The 23467-nt window shown below is 39.3% G+C and overlaps 1 protein-coding gene across 1 annotated transcript in view; it reads right to left on the reverse strand.

Moving 5' to 3' along the window:
* The window catches only part of GRK3 (G protein-coupled receptor kinase 3), a gene marked incomplete at its 5' end in the record, with an annotated part of 123346 nt that overhangs the window by 59830 nt on the left and 40049 nt on the right, over positions 1-23467 (reverse strand). Inside the window, one exon of the mRNA XM_084254151.1 lies at positions 5993-6066. Within this exon, the coding sequence (XP_084110277.1) occupies positions 5993-6066 (74 nt within the window). The remainder of the gene's footprint in view (positions 1-5992; positions 6067-23467) is intronic.

Here is a 23467-nt window from a genome sequence, read left to right on the forward strand (position 1 = left end):
AGCACTAAACACAGAAGACTAAAATAGCTATATTAATATCTACAGAGGTCATTTTCAAGACAGACTATTACAGCGAAAGTGACATCATATGAAAAGACATAACAATCAAAAATGTACATGTACCTAATAAAGCTTCACCATATGTGAAAAAAATGATAGAATAAAAGAAATAGACAATCTACAATCAGAGTTGGACATTTAACACCCTTCTCTCAGCATTTGATAATACGACTATATATATCAGTAAAGACGTAGACTGTACAGAGAAACTATCTTGATCTAATAGTTATTTCGAGAATATTCACCTAACACTTCCATTTTAAATTTTCCATGAGTTTTAGAATAAAATAAAAATTTATTACCATGGTCCCCAAAACCCTGACTCTTCTCTTCAATCTTACCTCACACTACTCCACCCCCATCACCCACTTCATTCACATCACACTGGACTTTCAGTTCCCCCAAACACATCAAGTTCTTTCTCACATTGTCTTAATCTGCGTTCACTTCAGCGTAAAATGCTTTCCCCCTCACTGCTCCCATCTTCAAAAGACTGGCTTCCTTGTCATTCAAGTTTCCATTTAAAAGCCACCTCCTCAGAGTGTTAGTCTTTTACTAATCAATTGACCACAAAATCACAATCCATCACACTGAGTTTTGAGTCACTGCATAGCAGTTATCACTCCCAGGTATATTTCTTGCATTTATTACTTATTTAAAGTCTATTTCTCGCAAGCTCAAAAGAGAGCAGGACTTTGTCTATCCTGTTCATCCAAGCAATTCCTGTCCAGCGTCAGTGTTTGATTAATATCAGTTGAATGAATGAGCACAGAAAACACTATATAGTAACTTTAAGTCTGATCTTATTATTTCTTTCCTATTTTCCATAATTTATTTTAAAGTGTAGGTGTATCTATTTTATAAGCTGCCTCCAGATCTAAGTGGAACAGGAACATGTATAAATGTGTAGCAGTAACTACATGTCAGGCACTATTGTGGTGTGTTGCATAACACATGTCAACCCTAAGATATAGGCTCTGCTATACCCCTAATTTTTAGCTGAGGAAACCCAGGTAGAGAGAAGCTAGACTGCTTGCCAAGTTCACACAGCTAATAACTACCAGACTCCAAATCCAAACCCTGGAAGTTCTGACTTTAGAGTTGGACCTCTTACTCACTGTGTTACAACTTCCCATACACCTGGGAAGCATATTACAAATATTATAATTTAGAAAACATTTGTCCATCTGGCATTCTATGTAAGCCTCACAATTGGCCAGGAAAGGAATAAACAGGAGATTATTATTCAACTAATTTCATAGATGAGGCAACTGAAGCTCAAATATTAAGTCCCCATACTGTGAGAGCCTCAAGTGCAGGGACACTGTCTTTGCATTTCTGAGCTCCAGGTTTGCTGCAAAGTAAATGGTTCAGAATTTGTTCAATGACTGGCCCCGCATCCCACAGCAAATGAGAGGCACATGGGCACCTGGGTCCAAGCTAGGCCTTCCATCTCAGTCAAATAATGGCCAAGAAGAAAGCAGTTATTATACACAATAAGCAGTGAGCATGTATTAAGTATTCTGAGAGCATTACAGACAACAAAGAGCATAAGAAAGAGAGGCACGAGCAAACAAGGACAATGGAGATAGCTGTACAGACTCTCTTAGAGAATAAACAAATTGAGCTAGACCTTAAAAGAAGCTTGGCTTTCCACAGACCAAGAAGGAGGAGCAGCATTCTAGGCAGGGGAGAGGACACTAAGTAAAACAACAAGAAAAATGGGCTCAATGGGTTCAAGGAACATTGGTTAGTGGAAGTTCCATATAAAAAGGTGGTGAAAGATAATGAGCTGAAGGTGGGTACTAACTAATTGTAGAGACATGTGAATGTCCAGATAAGAAATTAGGACTTTAATGCACAGTAAGTGGGTAACCATTAAAAGAAATAGGAAAGAGGAAATGTATAAAATATATATTTTCAGATATTTGACAACAGAGTTTTCTAGGTTCTGGGGTCATAAAACTAGAAATTAAGTAAGAATCCACCAAACTAGTGAAACATAGGAGTCAGAGAAAAATCACCGATAAAGCCAACGCTTAAAGGCTGCAATGATTTAGAGAACTATATCTGAAGCCCTAGGGTAGATGATATCTTCAATAAAATAACAGAGCAAGTTACTAAGAGTTCTGGAACATTATCCTGCAAGGGGATAATCTGATAAGCCAGATCCATCCCTTTATGTCCCATCATGTGCCAAGTCAGGAAAGAAATGAAAAGAGCTGGGGAGTAAGCCAATCATGAGAAACTCTAATGTTTAAAGCTCAAATGGAAACACATCAGCACTAGTCACCACTCTATTGGCAAGAAGTGCTTAAGAAATAACCTCAAGCAAATTCCATCTGTTTCAACTTAGCAAAAGTTATCTGCTAAAGGAGATTTCCCTGAATTTGACAAGATAACTTTAGAACATGCTGAAATTGGAGAGGTTATGCTTTAAAGAATACAAGTAAAAAAACCTTTTTTTTTTTTTTTGACAGATCAAGCTGTGAATGTCATCCTGATAAAACGCCTGATTATAATTCAGTTTGAAATAATAAAGTTAGCTCATACTGAATAAAATCCTTTTGGATTTAGCTTACTTTTTTTTTACATGATGCTAAAATAATTTATAATCCTGAAAATACATTAATATGATTTTAAAAAGTTTAGAAAAATATCAACTTTTCATTTATCTATCCATAAACCAGAAATAAGAATATCACTCCAATTTAAAAACTTAAATATTACAGTATCAGCCCTAATTATGCTATGCTTTCATAAGACCATTTAAAATATTTTAGGTTAAAAATACATGATGCAAATAATATTAGCAAGAATTTTCTATCTCTTAAAAATATTTTAATTAATATTTCCTCATTTGTTTAAATTTCTTCTTTGACCCCAAGTGTACATTTCCAGACAGTCTTAGTTAACTGTTATTAAATTTGAGCATAATTCCACTGTGATCAGAGAACAGACTTTGAACCATTTCAATATTAAAAGTGTCAGATGCTTGCTTTAGAGTCCAGCATAAAATATATTTAAACAAATGTTCCATATGTATTTTAAAGAATACAAATTCTGTTTTTGTTGGGTATAATATTCTATCTATATCAATTGGGTTTAATTTATTCATCAATACTAAAATCTTCTACATCCTTACTAATTTTTTGTTTGTTCTACAAGGTCTTGAAGTATGTATGTGTGTGTGTGTGTGTGTGTGTGTGTCTGTCTATCCATCTCCCACTAAAGTTGTAGATTTATTTTGGTTTAGATTTGTCAATTTTTGCATGTATAATTTGAAATTATTTTATTTGCAACATAAAGAATTAAGATGACCCTTCTTTATCATATTGGTCCCCCTTCATCATTATGAGATTATTTCAAAGTAGCATTATTATTAAGTACTTAATCTGATATTGGTATAGTTATAGCACCTTCACTTCAGTTAGTGTATGTATTGCAAATCCTTTTATATCCTCTGTTCAAAGTATGTCAGTTATAAGCAAATGTAGTATGGTTCTGGTTATTTATCTAGTCCAACAAACTTAGTTTTTTACTTGGAGTATTTAGTTCATTTACATTAAATGTTATTACTTATGGGGATGGATTTATAGCTATCATCTTACCCTTTGTTTTCAAGCTGACTTATTTCTTTCTTGCCTTTACTGAATTGATAGAATGTTGCTTTGTTCTATTTTCCTTCTCATTTAACTTGTTAGATAAATATTTTATTCTTTAAGTCACCTATGCATCCTTGACTGATTACAAGCCAATGCAACTTATTACTTTTACTATCCCTCCAACAATCCTAGAATCTTAAAATACTTTTACTTCACATTGCTCCCTCCTGAGTCTTGCACTATTACCATATATTTTAAACTCTAAAAACATTATAGATTTGAATGGTCAACATTCATTTGTATTTCACATACACATTTCCCCTTTATTGTGCTCTTCAATCCTTCCTTGCATTTCCATCCAGGATAATTTTCCTTCTGCCTGAAGTATTTCCAATTTGTAATGATTTTAATGCAGGTCCACCACCAACAAATTCTCTCAGTTTTTGTCTGAAAATATCTATTTCACCTTCATTTTTGAATGAACTTTTTGCTGGGAATAGATTTCTAGGTTGGCATTTATTTTCTTTCAGTACTTAAAAAAATGACTATTTTTGGAGGTGCGTGTATGTGTGTGTGTTGTTTTAATATATTTTCAATGACTTATTAGTAAAGTCAGTCATATTATTGCTTCTTTTAAAGTAATATGCCTTTTTAACACACTTGCCATAGTTTTCTAGTCTTATATTGATGTGCAAAGACAAATTTCCTTTATAGTCAATCTTCTTAGAATATCCTAAGTTTTCTGAACCTCTAACCTGCTGTCTTTTATCACTTTGTAAAATTCTCATCTCTTCAAGTATTTCTCCTGCCCTTTTCTCTTTCCTCTCATTCTGGGATTCCAATTCTATATATGTTAACCCTTTCAGTCACATCCCTTATGTCTTTAATGTCCTTACCTATCTCTTTTGTGTATTATTTCTCTGTTACAGTTTGAGATTATCTACTGACATGCCTTTCTATTTATTATTTCTTTCTTGTATTGTAAACAATCTGCCACTGAACCTAAACATTAAACCCTAATGTTTATTGTACTTATTTTCTATAATGTCCATTTGGTCTTCATAAATTTCAATTATGCTGAAATTATCCCTACTTTGTTCATCTTTTCTGCTATTTCTTGAACATATTATTTATAGCTATTTTAAAGTACTTATCAGCTAACTCCAATAGCTGATTCATCTGTGGGTCTGCTTCTATTACCTTGTTTATGAGTGATATAATCTTGCCTTTTAGTGTATCTAGTAATTTTTACTATATGCTGAACACTGTTGAGTCTCTCTAGATTATACTTGCTATCTGAAAAACAAAACAAAACAAAATAGAGGACTCCTCTGTTACTCTGTTAGACAGGTGCAGAAGGACCTCATCATCCAATAAAGGGTTGAGCGGGGCTGCCATTTTTATAGGACTTAGTCTGCCTTTGGTTTGCCCCTGCTCCTAAGGCATGGATCTCTACAGAGTTCAATGGGAGAGTTTTGTCTCCTCAACACTACATTCAGTTCTTCCCTTTAAATGTTTTTAGAGCAGCTCTTTGGCTTCCCATCCTACTTAGCTTCAAAATCTGGTACATGTCAACTCTAGTCACATATTTGAGATTCTTCCAGTCTCATTTTTTGGTACTCTACCCTTAGAAACCTCTTCAGGCTGTTCTGTCTCCCATAAGCAGCCTTATTCCAGAAGACAGACTTGGATTCCCATCTGGTCGCTACATCAAGAATCAACAGCTGCACCAGGTAATAAGCAGCTCTCCATCTTCAGTGTCAATAGAACACACCCTAGGATTTTCCAGGCTTGCCTGTTCTGTTACCAGACTCTTGCCCACAGCAGGTCTACATTTCAATGAAGCACTATGGCAGATTTCAATATGTCTTCCAAAATCTTAGAGCCAACTTCTTAGGCTCTCCTCCATATGTCTGTTGGAAAAACCAATTGTGGATTTGAGGCACCCAATCCTAATTCTCCAGTTTGCACTCCAGCTCTGTGTAACCAGAAAACTTTGCCAAGTTCTCTTCACCAGTAACATCCCCCACCCCCAGCTTATGTCTCCAGAACTAGCAAGCTTCTGCAGAAATAAAATGGTTCATAATCCTTAATATACTTCAAAATGATTTTCCCTTCTCTGGAATTTTAATCTAACTAGTCCTCATTACATCCAGAGCTCTCCAAATCCTTTAAATGTTATTTTTATAACTGTTATCAGTAGCACTAATAAACTACATGGTGTATCTTGTACTACTAATTACTTTACAGAGTTTCTTAATATTTTCCAAAGTACAGTTTAAATATGCTTTTGAAATAAAAGCATCAGTAAAACAGTTACTTCTTACCTCTTCATAAAACTTCACCTGAGGTACAGCTTCATTAATTTCATTCAAACAAAAATCTTTAAATAGCAAGAAACCTAAAGGAAAAGAATAAAAAATTTCAGGGTGGGTAATAAATTGAAATTTTATCCCACATGGTATTTTCAAATTAATGTGCTTATACCTCAATCTCTTCTTTCCCTGATTTAAAAAGAAAAAAAAATGAAAAAAATAAAAGATCTCAGGAAGATAATTATACCCTAAGAGGAAAGACTCCAGGAAAAGTGAGATTACTATGGATATAAATGCACCTGGATCCTAACTTTGGGTTCTCTATTCACAGCTCCCCATCCCACTTGTTAAGCACTGCTTTTGGTTATCACTATTTCAGTCACTGTAGTAGGCAGAATAAAAACCAAAGAAACAAGAAATACAGGTAGTATGGAATTGGTAAGAGTCACCATGGAGCTAATAAACACTATGCCCATAGTAATAGCACTAAACTCCCTAAAAAGAAAGAAGAGCTTTCACATCTTTTCTAGCCTTTTTTCTCACCACTCACTACCTTATTGTCCTTCAAAATCCCCCTCCAATACCTCATGCCAGAGCAGATTACCCATTCCCAGATTATTCTTTGCTCCTTCACAACTTCATGCCTCACCTCTGAACAATCAGAACCTTATGCCTAAACAACCAGGACCTCCCCCACTGCACAGTGCCTAGTACACAGTAGGAGGCCAATAAAAATTTGCTGAATGAATGTATACACAGCCTTTATGTCAACATCTTTCTGTCAAAGGACTTAGCCCACTGACTTATAAATGTCCCATCCCATTTGCAAAGCCAGTGCCCAATTTAAAGCCTAACACACAATCAAGCCTAAAAGAATGAGTGAAATTGAATAGGACAAGCTAATACCAGACTGAAGGTAGAGATATTGGAAAATAAAGAGTTAAAGACCATTGAAAACGTAATCATTGAAGACAATCAAAGGACTGCAGAAGAAACAGAAGGCACAGAGGGAGCCGAAGAAAGTCATGAAAATCTAAAATGTAGAAGATGAACCAGAATTCCCTGGGTAGGCCTGAGACAAAGGAAGAAGGCTTGACAAGATTTAATTAAAAAGTTAGGGTAAGACTTGTGTAACATGAACTTGTCTGTGACTGTTCCATAAATTCCCCCCCCCCCCCCCACTGTTCAAGGAACATGACCTTTTAAAAAGGTAGGTGTTTGTGCACTGGAACTAAACGAAAAGTGGTCAGGCCAGGCCAGACGAGCAAGGGTTGGGCACAGACCAGCAGCAGCAGTTGTGGTAAAGCTGAGTTATGAAGGAAGTAGGAAATTCAAGAACCAGACAAATGGGAAGAGCTGAACATGTGAATCTCCACCCACTTATATATTAGTATTTTTATCATTAATAAGAGGAATAGCTACCTTTCTGTTCTCGTGCATTTCAAAGTAACTTCAAATTTCCCTTGTCATTTTTCTTTGACCCATGAGTCATTCATTTAATTTCCAAATGATTTGGTTTCTTTTTAAATATGTATTTATTTATTTCTGCATAAAAGAACTCTAGTGTAGGCCATACATGCAGGGGGTGAGAGGATTCATCAGAGACAGATTGGGGAACAGAACAGGCAGACTGACTGAAATATACTGCTGAGGGGAGCGGTGGGTGAGACAGGAGAGGTCTGCCGCGCCATCTGTGGGTTAGCTCCCTGGCCGGGGATTGAACTCAGACTGTGGTTCTGATAGTGCTGCGACTCAACCCCTAGGCCAGGGAGGCCCCTGCTTTGGGGTTTTCAAGTAATTTTCTGATGCTGATTTCTGCTTAATTCTGTGGTGGTCAGAGAACATGTTCAGTATAATTTCAATATGCTTACTTTTATTGAAGTTGGCTTTGGATCCAAATTTGGCCCATAGGCACTTCAAAAAAATTAAAGAAAAAAGGGGTAGGATACAATATCATTAAAGCCTTTTAATGGTTGATAGGGTTGTACAAGTACATCCTCTACATCCTTATTGAATCTCTACTTTTTCTACCTATTATTAACAAAGGACTATTGAAACCACCATTTGTAAATGTGAATTTGTTTATCTCTTTTCAATTCTGTCAGTTTATGGTTCACATATTTCTTTAAATATTTTTGGAAGAGAAAATTAAGATGAGAGTGTGGACTTCTTTTGATAAGATGAGAGATGTTTGAAAAAATGTCTCACTGGACCTCCCCTGTTGGCACAACGGTTGAGCACTGGGCTGAGAAGCTGCCAGCAGCCTCTGCAGACCGGTTCAATCCCCGGCCACCAGCGAAGGTCCCACATGGCGTGACAGACCTCTCCTGCTGCGCCCACTGCTCCCCTCAGCAGTGTATTTCGTCAGTCTACCTGTTCTGTTCCCCGCTCTGGCTCTGGTGAATTCTCTTACCCTCCCGCGCTTCTGACTGTACCCAGTGCTTGTATAAATAAATAAATAAATAAATCTTTAAAAAAAAAAATAAGTCTCACTGACAGTGTGAAACACTATGCCACACAGGAACCACGGGGCCTTTGACTGCACTTGACATCACAATGAAATTGTCCACCATGGCCTGTCACACCCTCTGCCAAACTGTCCCGACTTCCTCCTCCAGTTCATCTTGTAGCTAACTCTCTCCCAAGGAAACTTCACTTTGGCCAAGTGTGTTTTCTAATTTCTCTAACATCATGCTTGATCCCTTCCCAGGGTTTCTAATTTACCCACTTTCTATAACACCCTTTCCCTGGAACTGGCGGGGGCAGGTGGCGGGGGGGTGTGTTTGCAGGGCTCAGCTCAAATTCCTCTGTCCTCAGAGAGAACTGCCATGATCCTATTATCTCTCATCCATCTCTCATCATCCCCCACACACACACACACACTTCAGTTGCAGCTTGTATGAGCACCAAAAATTATCACATGCATGTTTATTCACTTCTTGATTACCAGCTCCCCCAATACAATGTAAACTGCATACAAGCACAGGCTACTACTACATTTGCAGCAATAAGAACATTGATCGTGGCACAGAGGAAGCTCAGGAGAAAGAACTAAGGAAGGAAGGAAGAAGGGGAAGAAGAGTAAGGAAAGGCTAAAGGAAAGAAAAGGGAAGAGGGAGACATGGAGGGAGAGAAGGAATGAAAGAAGAACTGTAAGGGAGTGAAGGAGTTGAATGAACATCCAATTTAAAATGTTTTCACCTACTTCTTTAATGCAGTTTCCATTGTCAGTGGAAATACGTGTAGGATAAGTCAATGCGTAGGACAGTCAAAGAATTATTTTAATATACTACAGGAAGTGAAAAAAAAGTATGTTCCTCACATCTGTACATAAATTGAAGCTTTACTCTCTACTGTAAGCAGCTGTTAAGATGGAGCAGCAAAAAGAATGATATTTTGCCTTTTGGATAAATACTAGATCATTGTGTTCCAAGCTGAAAGCAATTTACCTTCATCAGACTTAAATTACATAAAAAACAAATGAAGCTTTACTCAGATTAGAACAAAAGCTAAAGGGCAAAAAGAAGGAAATAATTTACCTAACAGGTTCACTTCATCGGTTCAGTTTCTCCAGATTTTAAAGAATAAAAATTAGTGAACCAACACCTGCTTACTAGATAATTGTGGAATGTGTTTACCCTTGTTTCTATATTTGAACCACTGCAAACTGCCTAAGTACTGATTAACTTCGGCTTCTATATAACATCTAGGAGAGGCAAATTATTCCAGTTTGCGAACATTTTGCAAAATTTAGTAGCGTTTCATTGCTTCTTGTAAACTATCACTGAGAACTTTTTATAATAGTATAAATATGACCTTTTACATGGCTTTTGATAAGACATTATTTTAAACATTTGGAAGAATGAAATATAATATAAGTGATATCTTTTTTTTCTTTTTTCTTTTTTTTTTAAGATTTACTTATTTATTTATACAAGCACTGGGTACAATCAGAGGTGCGGGAGGGTGAGAGAATTCGCCAGAGCCAGAGTGGAGAGCAGAACAGGCAGACTGACGAAACACACTGCTGAGGGGAGCAGGAGGTGGCAGGAGAGGTCTGTCGCGCCATGTGGGACCCTCGCCCAGCAGCCGGGGATCGAACCTCTGCTGCAGAGGCTGCGGGCAGCTTCGCAACCCAGCGCTCAACCACTGCGCCACCAGGGAGGCCCAAAATATAAGTGATTTCTATGAGAAATTTAAAAATTTTACCTTCTAAAAAGTTTTAAGGGGGAAAGAGAAATATGAGAAAAGTCTCACAAAATATCATATGTGCCTTAGGTTTTGCCAAGACATTCAAACACTGAGAAGGATAGATTGAGCAACTGCTGAAAGTTCCTTCCAATACTAATTTGACAAAGCACTTACTGAGTGCCTACTCTGCTGTGCACAGGGGTACAATAGTAAAGACATGTTTTTTCCCCATAAGGTGCTTATGGGTTGGTGTAAGGGATTGTAATTTATGCTAAGTGATAAAGGCATTAAATATGATGCTGAGATCAATGATAAAAAGAGGAAGATGGTTTTCATAAAGAAATTTCACATGCTCATAGCTCTGATCAGTGAGATGATCCTACAAAGCATCTTTGATTCTACAAAGCACCTTCTATTCAACATTGTGTTTGTAGTCTTAATGCAAAAAGGCAATAATAGAAAATAAGATTTAGCCAAACTGAAAAGAATCTGACAAGAGGATAATAGCCAAGATCTACAAAGAACTTACTCAACAAAATGAAAGAGTAAAAAATGGGCAAAAGAGCTAAGTAGACACTTCTTTCCCCAAAGAAGACACACAGATGGCCAATAGGGAGGGATGTGAAGAGTGTTCATCATCACTTATTACCAGGGAAATGCAACCCAAAACCTCCAGGAGCCACCATCTCACACCTGTGAGAAAAGACCACTTCAATAACAAAACAGGAGGAAAAAGAACCCTCATTCACTGTTGAGAGGAATGTAGACTGGCCCCGCCCCCGTGGAAAGCAGTACGAAAGTTTCTCAAAATATTTAAAATAGATCTACCATATGACCCAGCAATTCTACTCTTGGGTATAGAATTCAAAGAATACATGCATACCGCCTTTGTTCATGCCAGTGCTATTGACAATAACCAAGTCAGGGAAACAACCTAAGTGGCCAAGGACAGGTGAGTGGATTAAGAAGATGACGTACACAATGGAATACTACTCAGCTATTAAAAAAAAATACGGATGAATTCTTGCCTTTTGCAACAACATGGATGGAGTTAGAGGGGATCATGCTAAGCAAAATAAGTCAGAAGGAGAAAGACAAATGTCGGATGGTTTTGTCTATATGTGGACTACAGAGAAACAAAACAACTTCTCTCTTTGGAGATTAAACATATGCATATGTTGCCAGAAATGATAAAAGAATGATATATTGAAAGAAATGATAAATTTGACTTCGTAAAAATTTAGAACTTATGCATATCAGAAGACATGGCTAAGGAAATAGACCAATCACAGACTGTAGTAAAATACAAAACTTAAGTCTAAAAACAGTCTTGCATCTAATTTATTATATATATATATCTCTTTAAAAACATACATCTATTTAAAAACAAACTCTTACAGACCAATTTTTCTTTAAGAAACCCAATAAAGAATAAGTAAAAATTGTAAATACTTTGCAGAGGAAGTTAAATGAATAACCAAAATGCACAAGAAACTGGCTTTACATCCTAGGTCATCAGACAAATGAAAATTAAATCACTTTGAGATACTGCTGCACAGATACTTGAATGACAGACTTGAAAATATTGATAATACCAAATGTCAGTGTCCACAACTTTGCTTTGCTAAGGAGCACATACTATGTTTGGATTCCTCATGCCTCCGAAATAGTATGGCAGAGAGAACTGGCATGCTGGCCGGGGTGATGGATCTTAAGGAGCAGGAAGAAACCGATGGCCATTCCATCCATAACAGAAGTAAGGAAGAGCAAGTTAGGTAAGGAGAGATCCTCTAGGGCATCTCTAACTATTACCACCAAGCCCTGTAATTAAAGTCAAAGGAAAATTACAACCCAATTCAGATGGGATCACTAATAGCCCAGATCCTTCAGGGAGGATAAAGAAGGCAGACCAGCTGAGGTGACTGCTGAAAGCAAAGGAAGATGGAAGGGTAGTGGGAGGGGGTAGTTACAAATGAGTATTTCCTCCTTAGTGTGTGTGTATGTGTGTTAAGCAAACACCTTTTTCTTCTGCCCTTACCCCTTTATAATGTAACATAAGCGGAGCTGACTTTATAGAATGGTATTTAAGCATTGCTAACTTTTACATCATATTATTTAAGATACAGCATATCAACGCACAATGAGAGAATCCTCATCTAGAGAAAAAGTTAGTGCATTCTGTGGTGTATGCAGGCGAGCTGTGCCATGCCAAATGGAAGCACAGCCTCATAATTTCTCTATTTGGGGATTAAACATATGCATATGTTGCCAGGCTGACATGCGGTAATGAACTTGTGATGGTCAATTTTATATGTCCATTTGGAGGGTGTTTGGGGGTGAAATTAACATTAAATTGGTGAATTTGGAGTAAGCAGACTGCCCTCTGCAATGTGGATGGGTGTCATCCAATCAAAGTCTGACTAAAAATCGTCAACCTCTGGTGAGCAAGAAGGAATTCTGGCAGCAGACAGTTTTCCAGTTTCACCTGCACTGCTGCTTCTCCTGGGTCCTCAGCCTGCAGGCCACAATGTGGATTTGGACTTGCCAGTGTCTGTAATCACAGGCATGGATTCCTTATAAGAAATTTCTTTCTATATGTACACACATCTGATTGGTTTTGTTTCTCTTAAGAAACCCTAACTAATACAGATTTTGAGCAGGCGGAGAATGTATAATCACTTAGGAAAATAGTATGAAGCTTTTTTTTTTTTTTTATAAAATTAAACATACACTTAACATAGAACTCAGCAACTTGACTACTGGGTATTTATCCAATGAGAACATATGTCTCCAAAAAACCTTGCTATGAAGACAAATCCTTATAGCGGTTTTGTTCATAATTTAATTGAAAAATTCCAAAGTCCATCAACAGGAAGAAAAGCAAATTGTGGTATTTTCACATAATACTATACAGTAATAAAACAAAGCAAATTACTAATACATGCACCATAAGTAAATGTCAGGCATTTTTCCCCCAAGGCCTTCAGACACAAGAAGCATATACTGCACAATCCATACATGTGAAATTCCAGAAAAGACCAAACTGGTCAATCAGTTAAAAAAAAATCAGAAAAGTGTTGTGAAATTGACTGGGAACATCAGGAGGGAATTTTCCTAGGACATAAATGTTCTGTACTTTGGTAGAGGTGAGGGTTAAATGGGTTTATCAAAATTTAACTGTATACAGTACCATAAATAAATTCACTTTTAAAAAGAATGATAAATATTAACTCTAGCTACTAGTGTGAGTTAGCAGTTTGAAACTACTTAGGTGTGTTTTAGGCTTATACAAATGAGTAAATACATTCAGGATAATAGTACCCTTCTGTAGGGGCAGGACAGGACACGGTGCAGGTTTTCTGATCCCATGCAGACCGGGCAAAGGAGGAGTCAGAGTCCTTAGTGGTTTTTGCAGGTCTTTTATTGGGGTTCACCAAGCATATGGCAGGCAGGGGTGCTGGGGGGCCGGGAGGCTGGCAGGCCTCCCAGCCCCCAGCAAATCTTCACTCTATCTGGGCTCTCTGGTGATCTCGGCTTCTCTTTCGGCTTCTGCTTCGGCTTCTACTGCTGCTCCTGGCGTCCCCATGACGCCGCCCTTAAAAGCACAGTCTTAGCTCAGCTGAATCCCATCTACCTATGCCCACACCCTACTCCAGGTGCCCGCCATCAGGCATGCATCCAGGACAAGGATCCATCATCTATCCTGATGGCGGAAGGGCAGAAAAGCCTGATATTTTCTTTACCCTACACCTTCTGGGAGGAGAGAGTTAAAACAGTGCACAACGTAGAATAGGGGTATCCATCTGAACTTTTTTTTTAACAGATCAAACAGATCAATAGAAAGATATCTCTCTCCTCTCTCCCCCCTTCTCTCTCCCTTCTTCTCTCCGTGCCTCCTTGTTCTGTTCCTTGAAAGCACCTTAGAAGCTATGACACACCTATAGCAATCAACCTTTCTAGTGCCCTGATTCTGACTTCTAAATACCATTCTCAAATATCAATAAAAGGAACTTAAGACGCCTTGAGGAAAAGGCTGATTGACTGCAGGGAAGGTAGAGAGAATACCAAGTTAAGCTTTAGACATCTTATTGTGCCAGAAAGTAAGAAAGTACTCAAAGGACGATGGGGATATTAACAAGACACAGGAGCCAGCTTAAAGGAGCTCCCACAGCCAAAACGAGGACCACTTCAAGATCAAGATAAATAGTGACAATATGGGTTATAACCCATAGGTTAAACTATGGATCCATGAGTCCAGACAGACAAACCAACAGAGATAGGTGGCTGGATGGGTGGAGGGAGTTGGGGAAAAAGGGAGTAAGTGGGGAGGGAGGGTGAAAGGAAGGCAGGACAGAAGGGAGAAAGGGAGAAACTTACCCAAGAAAAAGTAGAATCATAAAATAACATGATTAAAAACTATGAACCAGAGACACTTTTGGGGGGGGTAAGGGGTGGGAGGGATTGGGGTCAAAATGGGGGGGGTTGCAATTGTATGGGGAATATAAAACAAAATTTATTATTTAAAAAAAACAAAAAAAATAACATGGTTAAAGCCTACAATATTATTGGGAAATGAAGTTACATATGCTGAAGAAATATAACAAATTGGGTTTTTAAATATTAAAAAGTTTATGTGGCCCACAGTGAATACAATTGCTATCAACTTGGTTTCTCAAATATTTATTTCTTCTATAAGTTAATAATTTACTATCTACCTAAAAACTATAGGGATGGACTCGACAAAAACATAAAGCACTTTAAAACTCTGAACGAACACAATAAAATAGAAATGTTAATATAATTTAACTAAGTCAATGCTTATCAATTCTACTATAATTAAACTTAATTCTGAAAGGGAAAAGAAAGATGTTTAATGTACTAAATTAAAATTCCAAGAGTTCTCTAAAATACTGTTTATTGAGTTGAAATTACTGCATTACTGTAGTCTTTAAGAATAAATTACACGAAGCAAGCAAACAACTTGCAAATTTTTAGAAATTCCCTTCAACTCCTTCCGCACCTCAAAATGCTGTCCTTGCACCTTGTCACCTACCATCTTAGCGCAGGCCCTCAGACGGTTCCCTCGCACCACACTAGAATTTTCTCCAGCAGAATCAGCAGTTTTATGGGAGGCCTCGTGTCTAAACTTTCCACATGAACAAACTAACAAAACAGGTGTTGGGTCTCTCTACAGCACGTCTTTCCGAGTTGAAAAGAAAAACTGTTGAAATATCTTCAGCTAAGATTCTATTACTTTCAATAAAATAAAACCCATCAAATTATAATGTCATGGAATGATAAAAAAATAAATAAACTATCAACCAAGAAGTCAGAGGGGAGAAGAAAATGAAACAGAAAGAAGAGGCTCATGGAAGGGCCTGAGTCCATATAGACAAGGAAAGGAGTGAGTGACCCAGGGCCTAAGAACAGCAACCGCAGACGGTGAGCACACGCTCGCCACGATGCTGCCACATGGAATGACAAAATACCCTAAGCTCCAAGTTATTGTGAAATGCATCTTCTTTTAAAGTTTTGAAATTGGTCCAACAGCTGCAAATCCAACATCAGCCGTGTTCTTCAATGAACTATTTGTCTATGTAGAACACAGAGAAACAAAACAAGGAGCCAGACATCACTGAACCACAACCAAACCCGAGGACCTTGACCATAACACCAAGGCTGCGAGGGGATGGGAGGGAGAGGAGCGAAGAGGGAGGCACCTCATGGGCGTAGGTGGAGGACAAGGGTGGTCCTGGCCTTGGGTGCGTGCTGTTGACATTCACCGCAGAGGTGGGGTCTGTATTTCTGAATCAGCAACAGTGCTGTGAACCAAATCATACTAAAAATGTTGATTTTAATAAAAAACGCTAATGAACTGTTTAAAATATAATCTTGACATATTGGAATCAATCTTTTTAATGGAAATATAATTACTCAAAGGAACACTGAATTGTAACTTTAGGAAGTCAGAAACTTAGATTTATTTATATATTTAGTACACGCCCACTACTAGTAAAGCATTTCTTACACTAGCAACAATGAGAAATTTTAATTTAAACACAAATAGTTCTTCAATGAACTATTTGTCTATGTAGAACACAGAGAAACAAAACAAGGAGCCAGACATCACTGAACCACAACCAAACCCGAGGACCTTGACCATAACACCAAGGCTGCGAGGGGATGGGAGGGAGAGGAGCGAAGAGGGAGGCACCTCATGGGCGTAGGTGGAGGACAAGGGTGGTCCTGGCCTTGGGTGCGTGCTGTTGACATTCACCGCAGAGGTGGGGTCTGTATTTCTGAATCAGCAACAGTGCTGTGAACCAAATCATACTAAAAATGGTGATTTTAATAAAAAACGCTAATGAACTGTTTAAAATATAATCTTGACATATTGGAATCAATCTTTTTAATGGAAATATAATTACTCAAAGGAACACTGAATTGTAACTTTAGGAAGTCAGAAACTTAGATTTATTTATATATTTAGTACACGCCCACTACTAGTAAAGCATTTCTTACACTAGCAACAATGAGAAATTTTAATTTAAACACGGTACCGTTTATAACAATACCTAAAAGGGATTACTTACGAATAACTTTGACCAAATATGTGCCTGTTTGCTGAAAATTACAAAATACTGATGAACAAAATTAAAGAAGATCCAAATAAGTGAGAAGAGATACCAGTCTAATGGACCTAAAGACTCAACATTATTAAAATGTTAATTTTCTTCACGTTGATATATAGATTTAATGCAATCCCCATCAAAATTCCAGTAGATATCAATAAATTAATTCTAAAATTTATATAAAAAGGCAAAGAAACCAAACCAATTTTAAACAAAGAACAAAGAGCATTTTTACTGTGATTTCAAAGATTATTATAAAGTACTGTAAAAAAGGCCATGTATTCTTGGATGAAAGGAAAAACACAGATCAATGGATGAGAATAGAGTAAAAATAGATACAGACAAGTATAGTCATCTGTAAAGACAAAGGTGCAAAGACAAATCATTGAAAGGAAAAGTCCTTTCAACAAGTGGTGCTGGAACTATTGAGTATCTATGGGTAAATACATGTGACCCCTACAAAGGCAGCTCAGTATGGCTCACAGATGTACCTACAAAACTCTTCAAGCTATAAAATTTGCAGTAAAAATATCTTTGCAAAGTTGAACAAAGATTGCTAATACAACATGATTCATGGGAAAAAAAAAACTTATCAAGTTGAATTTCACTGTAATTTAATATTTCTGCTCTTCTAAAAACACAAGAAAATGCAAGGACAAGTCATAGGTTTAGAGAAAATATTTGTGAAATGAAGAACTTGTATCCAAAATATGTAAAGAATTCTCCAAATACAATCTAGTGTTTTTTTTTTTAAAAATTGAGCGAAATGGGGCCTCCCTGGTGGTGCAAGGGTTAAGACGCAACCTATGAAGCAATCAGCCACTGCAGCACGAGTTCGATTCCTGGCCAGCCAGGGAGCAACCCACATGGTGCGGCAGACCTCTCCTGACTTGCCTGCTGCTGCCCTCAGCAGTGTACTTCAGTCAATCTGCCTGTTCTATTCCCCACCCCATCTCTGGTGAATCCTCTCACCCGCCCCCACCCCATACCTCTGGCCTGTACCCCAGCTCTTGTATGCATAAATAAATCTTTAAAAAAATTTTGAGCAAAAAAAATTTGAACATTTTCACCACAGATGATATATAAATCTCAAATAGGTACAAAAAGAGGTGCCAAACATCTTTTCTTTCCTATTAGTCATTAAGAAAATGCAAATTAAAAACACAATTATACATCCTTATATACTTAATAAGAATAGCAAAAAAAAAAAAAAAGAGTAGGGGGCAACGCCAGTGCTGGTGAAGATGGGGAAATTTTGGAGCTCTCAGGTTGCTAACAGAAATGCAACTGATACAGCATCTTTGTCAAACATTTCCTTAAAGTTAAACATACACTTGATATCCAAACCAACAACCCCTCCTAAGTATTTACCCAAGGGGAATGAAAAGGTCTTTTCTTATATTCACACAGAAACTTGAACACAGATATATATAGTAGTTTTATATACAATATTCAAAAACTGAAAATAACCCAAATGTTCTCCAATTAGTGAATAGATAAAACTGTAACGTATCCACACAAGGGAACACTACGCAAGAATACAAAGAACGAATTCCTGCCATGCACACTGTCTCAAATGCATTATACACAGTGCAAGAAACCGAACTCAAGGGTTATACACCCAGTGACTGCACTTTTTCATTCTGAAAAGGGAGAAAACAAGTCAGTGGTTGCAAGGGCTTGGGTACTGGGTATGGGCCAACTATGAAGGAAAACTAGAAAATTTCGGGAGGTAACTTGGGGATATTGTAAACAAGTCTTCTTCTAAAATGCAAGTGATCTTTCCAATCCTCTCCCCAATTTAAATTCACCACATACATGTTCAATAGAATATTCTTTGAGTAATGAGATCCTTTGCTTAGATAATAGAAAGATTTGGGGCCCTGAATCTTGAGCCCAGAACACAAAAGCACAAATGGTAATGAATGTGGCCAAAGAAACAGTCACAGAATGTTCCAAGCAATTGACTCTTAGAAGGGAACAGAGAAAACTAGCACAGGGAGGAAAATATGAAAATATAGTGACAGGAGAAGCATAGTTAAACCCTTCTAGTAGCTGGGTCATTTGCAGTCTTTTGAGGAACATTTTTATTGTGTAATCATAGACAGAAAAACTCTGTGTCCAAACCACAACACTACTATTCTTTGCAGACCATGGTCAATGTTTTCATTTATCATGGAGCTGCAAACACCTAGTAGCAAACAAACTGACCATCATGAGAATAATGTGAGATGTGAAATAATTTAAAATGAAATAGGAATAGTATTCCAGTAAGTCAGCTGACTTATATTCCCCAGAGACTTCTCTAAGAACAAGTATTAAAACTGGTCTTATGGAAATTAATCAAGATGACCATCACACATGAAACATAGCCAGGACTAAACGGAGCCTGGGGTGAATATACCAAATCTAACCACAATTTTAACCAGAAAGACCAGAAAAACCACCAATCACTATACCTGTGTGCATGTGTGCTGGTTCCTGGGGCAAGGCACTGGGCACTTGAGCACTTTTCTGTATGTAAGATCAATAAAGGTTTATTCAAAACAAAAGAGAATAAACCAGGAAGTGTTTCATGATCTTAGAAGAGTGAAATAAAGGGATCCTCAAAGCAATTAGGACCTGATTGGAGACATGGACAGATGTAAAAAGATGGCACTCAATGGCCTGCGTCAGCTTCCTTCACAGGAGAAGTGCATCCTTCACTGAGATCACGCGGCAACCTCGCTGGGCCCCCGGCCACTACTTGGCTCAGCCTCCTTTCCAATTCACCCAGGTGCTGCTGCAGTGGATCTCATCACATGGGTCCCCTGCTTCTGAAAGGCTCACTGGAATGGCACACAATGTTGGGTAAGATCCAGCCTCCTTTCCTGGGTCCTGCAGTGCAACACCAGGCTTGGCCCCAGAGCTTCCTGGCCCTAACACTGCACACGCCTGCCCACCCAGCACAGCAGGTGCGAGCACTTGTCTCTCAACAGTCCTCCAAGCTGTACACGTGCTCCTCTCTCTAACGGAAACCAACTCCTCTCCTCTTATCACCCACTCCCTGTTCACCAACCACCTGGTGATTCTCCACCCACACTTTCTGTCCTCTTTGTCACAATCACCAGGCCCTCCAGACTTCACCTGGCTAACACCTACTTTACCATCAAGACTCCTCCAACAGAGCAGCAAGTGATGTAAACTTTGAAGAGACCTGCCCACCCCCAGCTAGGTGGAACTGACTGCTTTGATGCCCCCATAGCCCTGGGTTCTTATCATTTTCACAGTGTTAGCCCACTTTATTGCAACTCTTCATTTATGAATCAATAAAGTGGTTCTGAATTTTAAAAATAAGTTAAAAGTTATGAAGTGAGGGCCACTGGTGGCGCAGTGGTTGAGCGCTGGGCTGCAAGCCTGCCCGCAGCTCTGCAGCGCCGGTTAGTTCCCCGGCTGCTGGCGAGGGTCCCACAAAAAAAAAAAAAAAGTTATGAAGTGAAAGGTTTCCTCCCATCTCTGTCTCATGCTCCCAGTAGCACACACTCCCCTAGTAATCACAGCCATCGGTTCCTGGTATCCTTTGGGAGGAGAGGTGTGTCACTTGTGTGCCAGGGTTGTTAAGAAACTAATGTGTCTTCTCTGCCCTCCTGCACCCAACTAGATGCAGAGGACTTCCATTCGTGAGGGCGCCAGCACCACGAGATGGAAAGGGCTTCACACAGGAGGGAAGGTCCTGCTGGCCTGAAATACCTGCTCTGGACTCCTGGAGAACACGGAACATGTACAACCCCTGACACTGCAGGGGTCTGTTTATGGGCACTTGTGTTACCTCCCAATACAACAGGCAAGTGCAAATGTGAATCCCGGCTCCCCAGTGCTGCAGACACACTGTTTCCATCAGTCCTTCGTGCATAACACTGTGCCTGGGAGATCTTTCTGTACTAGTCAGAAGTGCCTCCTGACTACTTACTGTGAGCTGCAGGGCATTCCATCACAGGTAACTTTCTCCCTAACAATGAACATTTGAGTTGTTGCAAATATTTTGCTTTTTTAAAAAATGCTGCAATAAATAAACCCCCCATATCATTTCTTAGGAATTCAAGAATATCTGCAGCATTGTTTCTCAGGGTAAAATGTCAAAGATTATACAGATATTCTTATTATTTTCATAGACGGAGTCAATTAGACCCCCAGGGGATCTGTAACTTGTTCACATCCACCTCAATGAGTAACAGTGCCTTTTTGAAACCCAGAGCCATACCAAAAAAAATTATTAAACATTTAGATCTTTTGCCAATGCAAAAGATTTTCAAACTGACGCTTCAGGGTGACTTTAATTTGCATTTTCCTTATTTTTCTGAAAGTTGAAAATGTTTTCCTATGTTTAGGTTCCATTTGCTTTTCCTGTCAGTGACCTTTGCATACCCTTTATCCATTTTCACGCTGGGTTGTGGGTCTTTTGCTCCCAAGTTTGTGGGACCGCTCCCTGGGTGACCCATATGCTCATTTCTGGTCCTTGCCCTGTTCCTGGCACTAATGGAAACCACCTCAAGCAGTTCCCCTGAAACAGGACTTTGGCCTTTGCAGTGACGGGCTGCCTCAAGCAGGAAAGAGAGCTCTCCTATGTGAGCAAGTAGTGCTGTCACTGGGGGCTCCGCCTGGGAGGGTGGCCTGCTTGGAAGCATTTTCTCGCTAATCCCCAGCACAATGGCTGGGACTTACCCAGCTCAATAAACATTTGATAAATTCACTAAGAGAAGGATCAGTGGTTTCAGGAAAGAAGTGAATATAACTTCTAGTACAAGCTAAGTGTGGAGAGATTAATGGTTTCAAGAGAATTGGGAGAAAGAATGAACAGACAAGGGCTCAGAGGCAGGAAATGTCAGTTGAGATAAGAAAGAGGGAGACCTCAAATCTGGAGGAGCAAGTTCCTGGGGCAGTGGCGAAGGCAAGCTTTCTTTCCCGGGGACAAGAGCAAGCTGGAGCACTGGCCTTCACCCAGCAGGCTCGGGGGCCATTTAAAGGAATACCAATACCAGGTATTTATCAGTTTCACAACTCTTAGTGTTGGCTGGACGCCTTAATATGCCAAAAGCCTGCCGGGGAATAGTTTTTAATATAAGTGGGCAATTGTTTTATGAAAAGGAAAAACTCAGCTTTCAAATCCAGGTCTGAGAATTTTAGAGCCAGGTCTCTTACTTCTAGCAGGCTGGCCACAAGCAAAGTTGGCGGTCTATATGAGGAGCCCATGCCCTTTCCATGCCTGCCCTGCAGCCCTGCAGGACGACACTCACCAGCCACCTGCCTGACCCCAGAAGGCCCTTTGCATCTCCATCCCATTCCCTAAGGAGACCTAAAATAGTACTCAGTGCTGACCCCTATTTAATGATAGTGCCTGACCTCCCCCCAACCTCGTGGCCTCCCCAAGTATTTCCATTTGAATGTGAAGATGTAATCAACAGTCTTAAAGACTCAAAAGAAGAGAAGGCATGCAGTGGAAGGCCAGGTGCTGAGGCTACACTGCTGACCCTCTGGGGTGAAGAGGCCCAGAGCCCACTGCTTGTGGTTAGAGTTGCTTTTCATATTTAATGTGCGAGTTAATGAATAGGAGGAAATATGATTTCTGTGATTATTTTGTCCAGATTCTTTTTAACATATAACCACCTGACTGTAGTAATCTGTCGATTAAAGACACAGGTATTTTTTAAAAGTTCTATGGCTTTAAAAGCAGTTACAGGTGGGTTTTATATGCTGTCCCAGAAGCAGGATGTTGCCATGGGAAGCAGAGTTTGCTTGATGGATAAATGCTTCTTTCCCTCTTTGTGAAAGGGCGGGGGTTGGGGGGCAGCTGTCCTAGCTGCTAAGCAGTCACCAGTCTGCTCACAACAGCTGTCTAACTGAACCCCTTCCTCTGTGGGGACATGCCATCCCCATCCCACATGGGCACAACAGCGAAGGCCCTCGGTGTGATGGCAGCCCTGGGACATGTCTCCAGGCTGGGGAGTAACCACGCTGGGTGCAGGCAAGCTCTCTACACTGAACACCACAAATGGGAGTTTCTTTAAACAATGACAGTTGAAAGGATTTCATGCTGAAACAGAAAGTGGTTAGAAACAAAAAGCCAATTCCTCTGATGTATAAAATGCTGAACAAGATGCCTCAGAATTACAAAGAGGAACAAACAGCCTAAGAGATTATCTTGGTCTCAAGGAATTTACACTCCATTTAGGGAAACAGCATGAAAGGGGCACCTGATAACACGGCATTTTCCACAGTAAGTGCCAAGTGCACACTACAGACAATAAGTGCAGCAGGAACATCAGAAAACAGGCTATTTCCAGGCAGAAGTAAGGGTGTTCAAGCAAATCCTCCAAGGGCAGGTCACTGAGGAAAACCCGGGGCAGAAGCAGGGGCAGCCAGCTCCAGAATGTGCAAAGGGAGCGCCACACACCCGCCAGCCCAGGCGGGGCCAGGGGAAAGACCTAGGCCAGCCTGGGGAGACCTGAATGACAGTCATAAGCAGAATTCTGGGGCTGAAGTGGGGGCTGCATGATGAACCCCATGATGAACTGGGGTTTTCCAACCACCTCATAACAGAAAAAGGACTAGAGAACGAAGATAAAATCTGGTTCTGAAAAATGTGATTCAGGGTATAATCCAAGTGACATCACCCAGTGGCTGGGTT

This window comes from Talpa europaea, assembly GCF_964194135.1.
Source record: "Talpa europaea genome assembly, chromosome: 14".
NCBI lineage: Eukaryota > Metazoa > Chordata > Mammalia > Eulipotyphla > Talpidae > Talpa > Talpa europaea.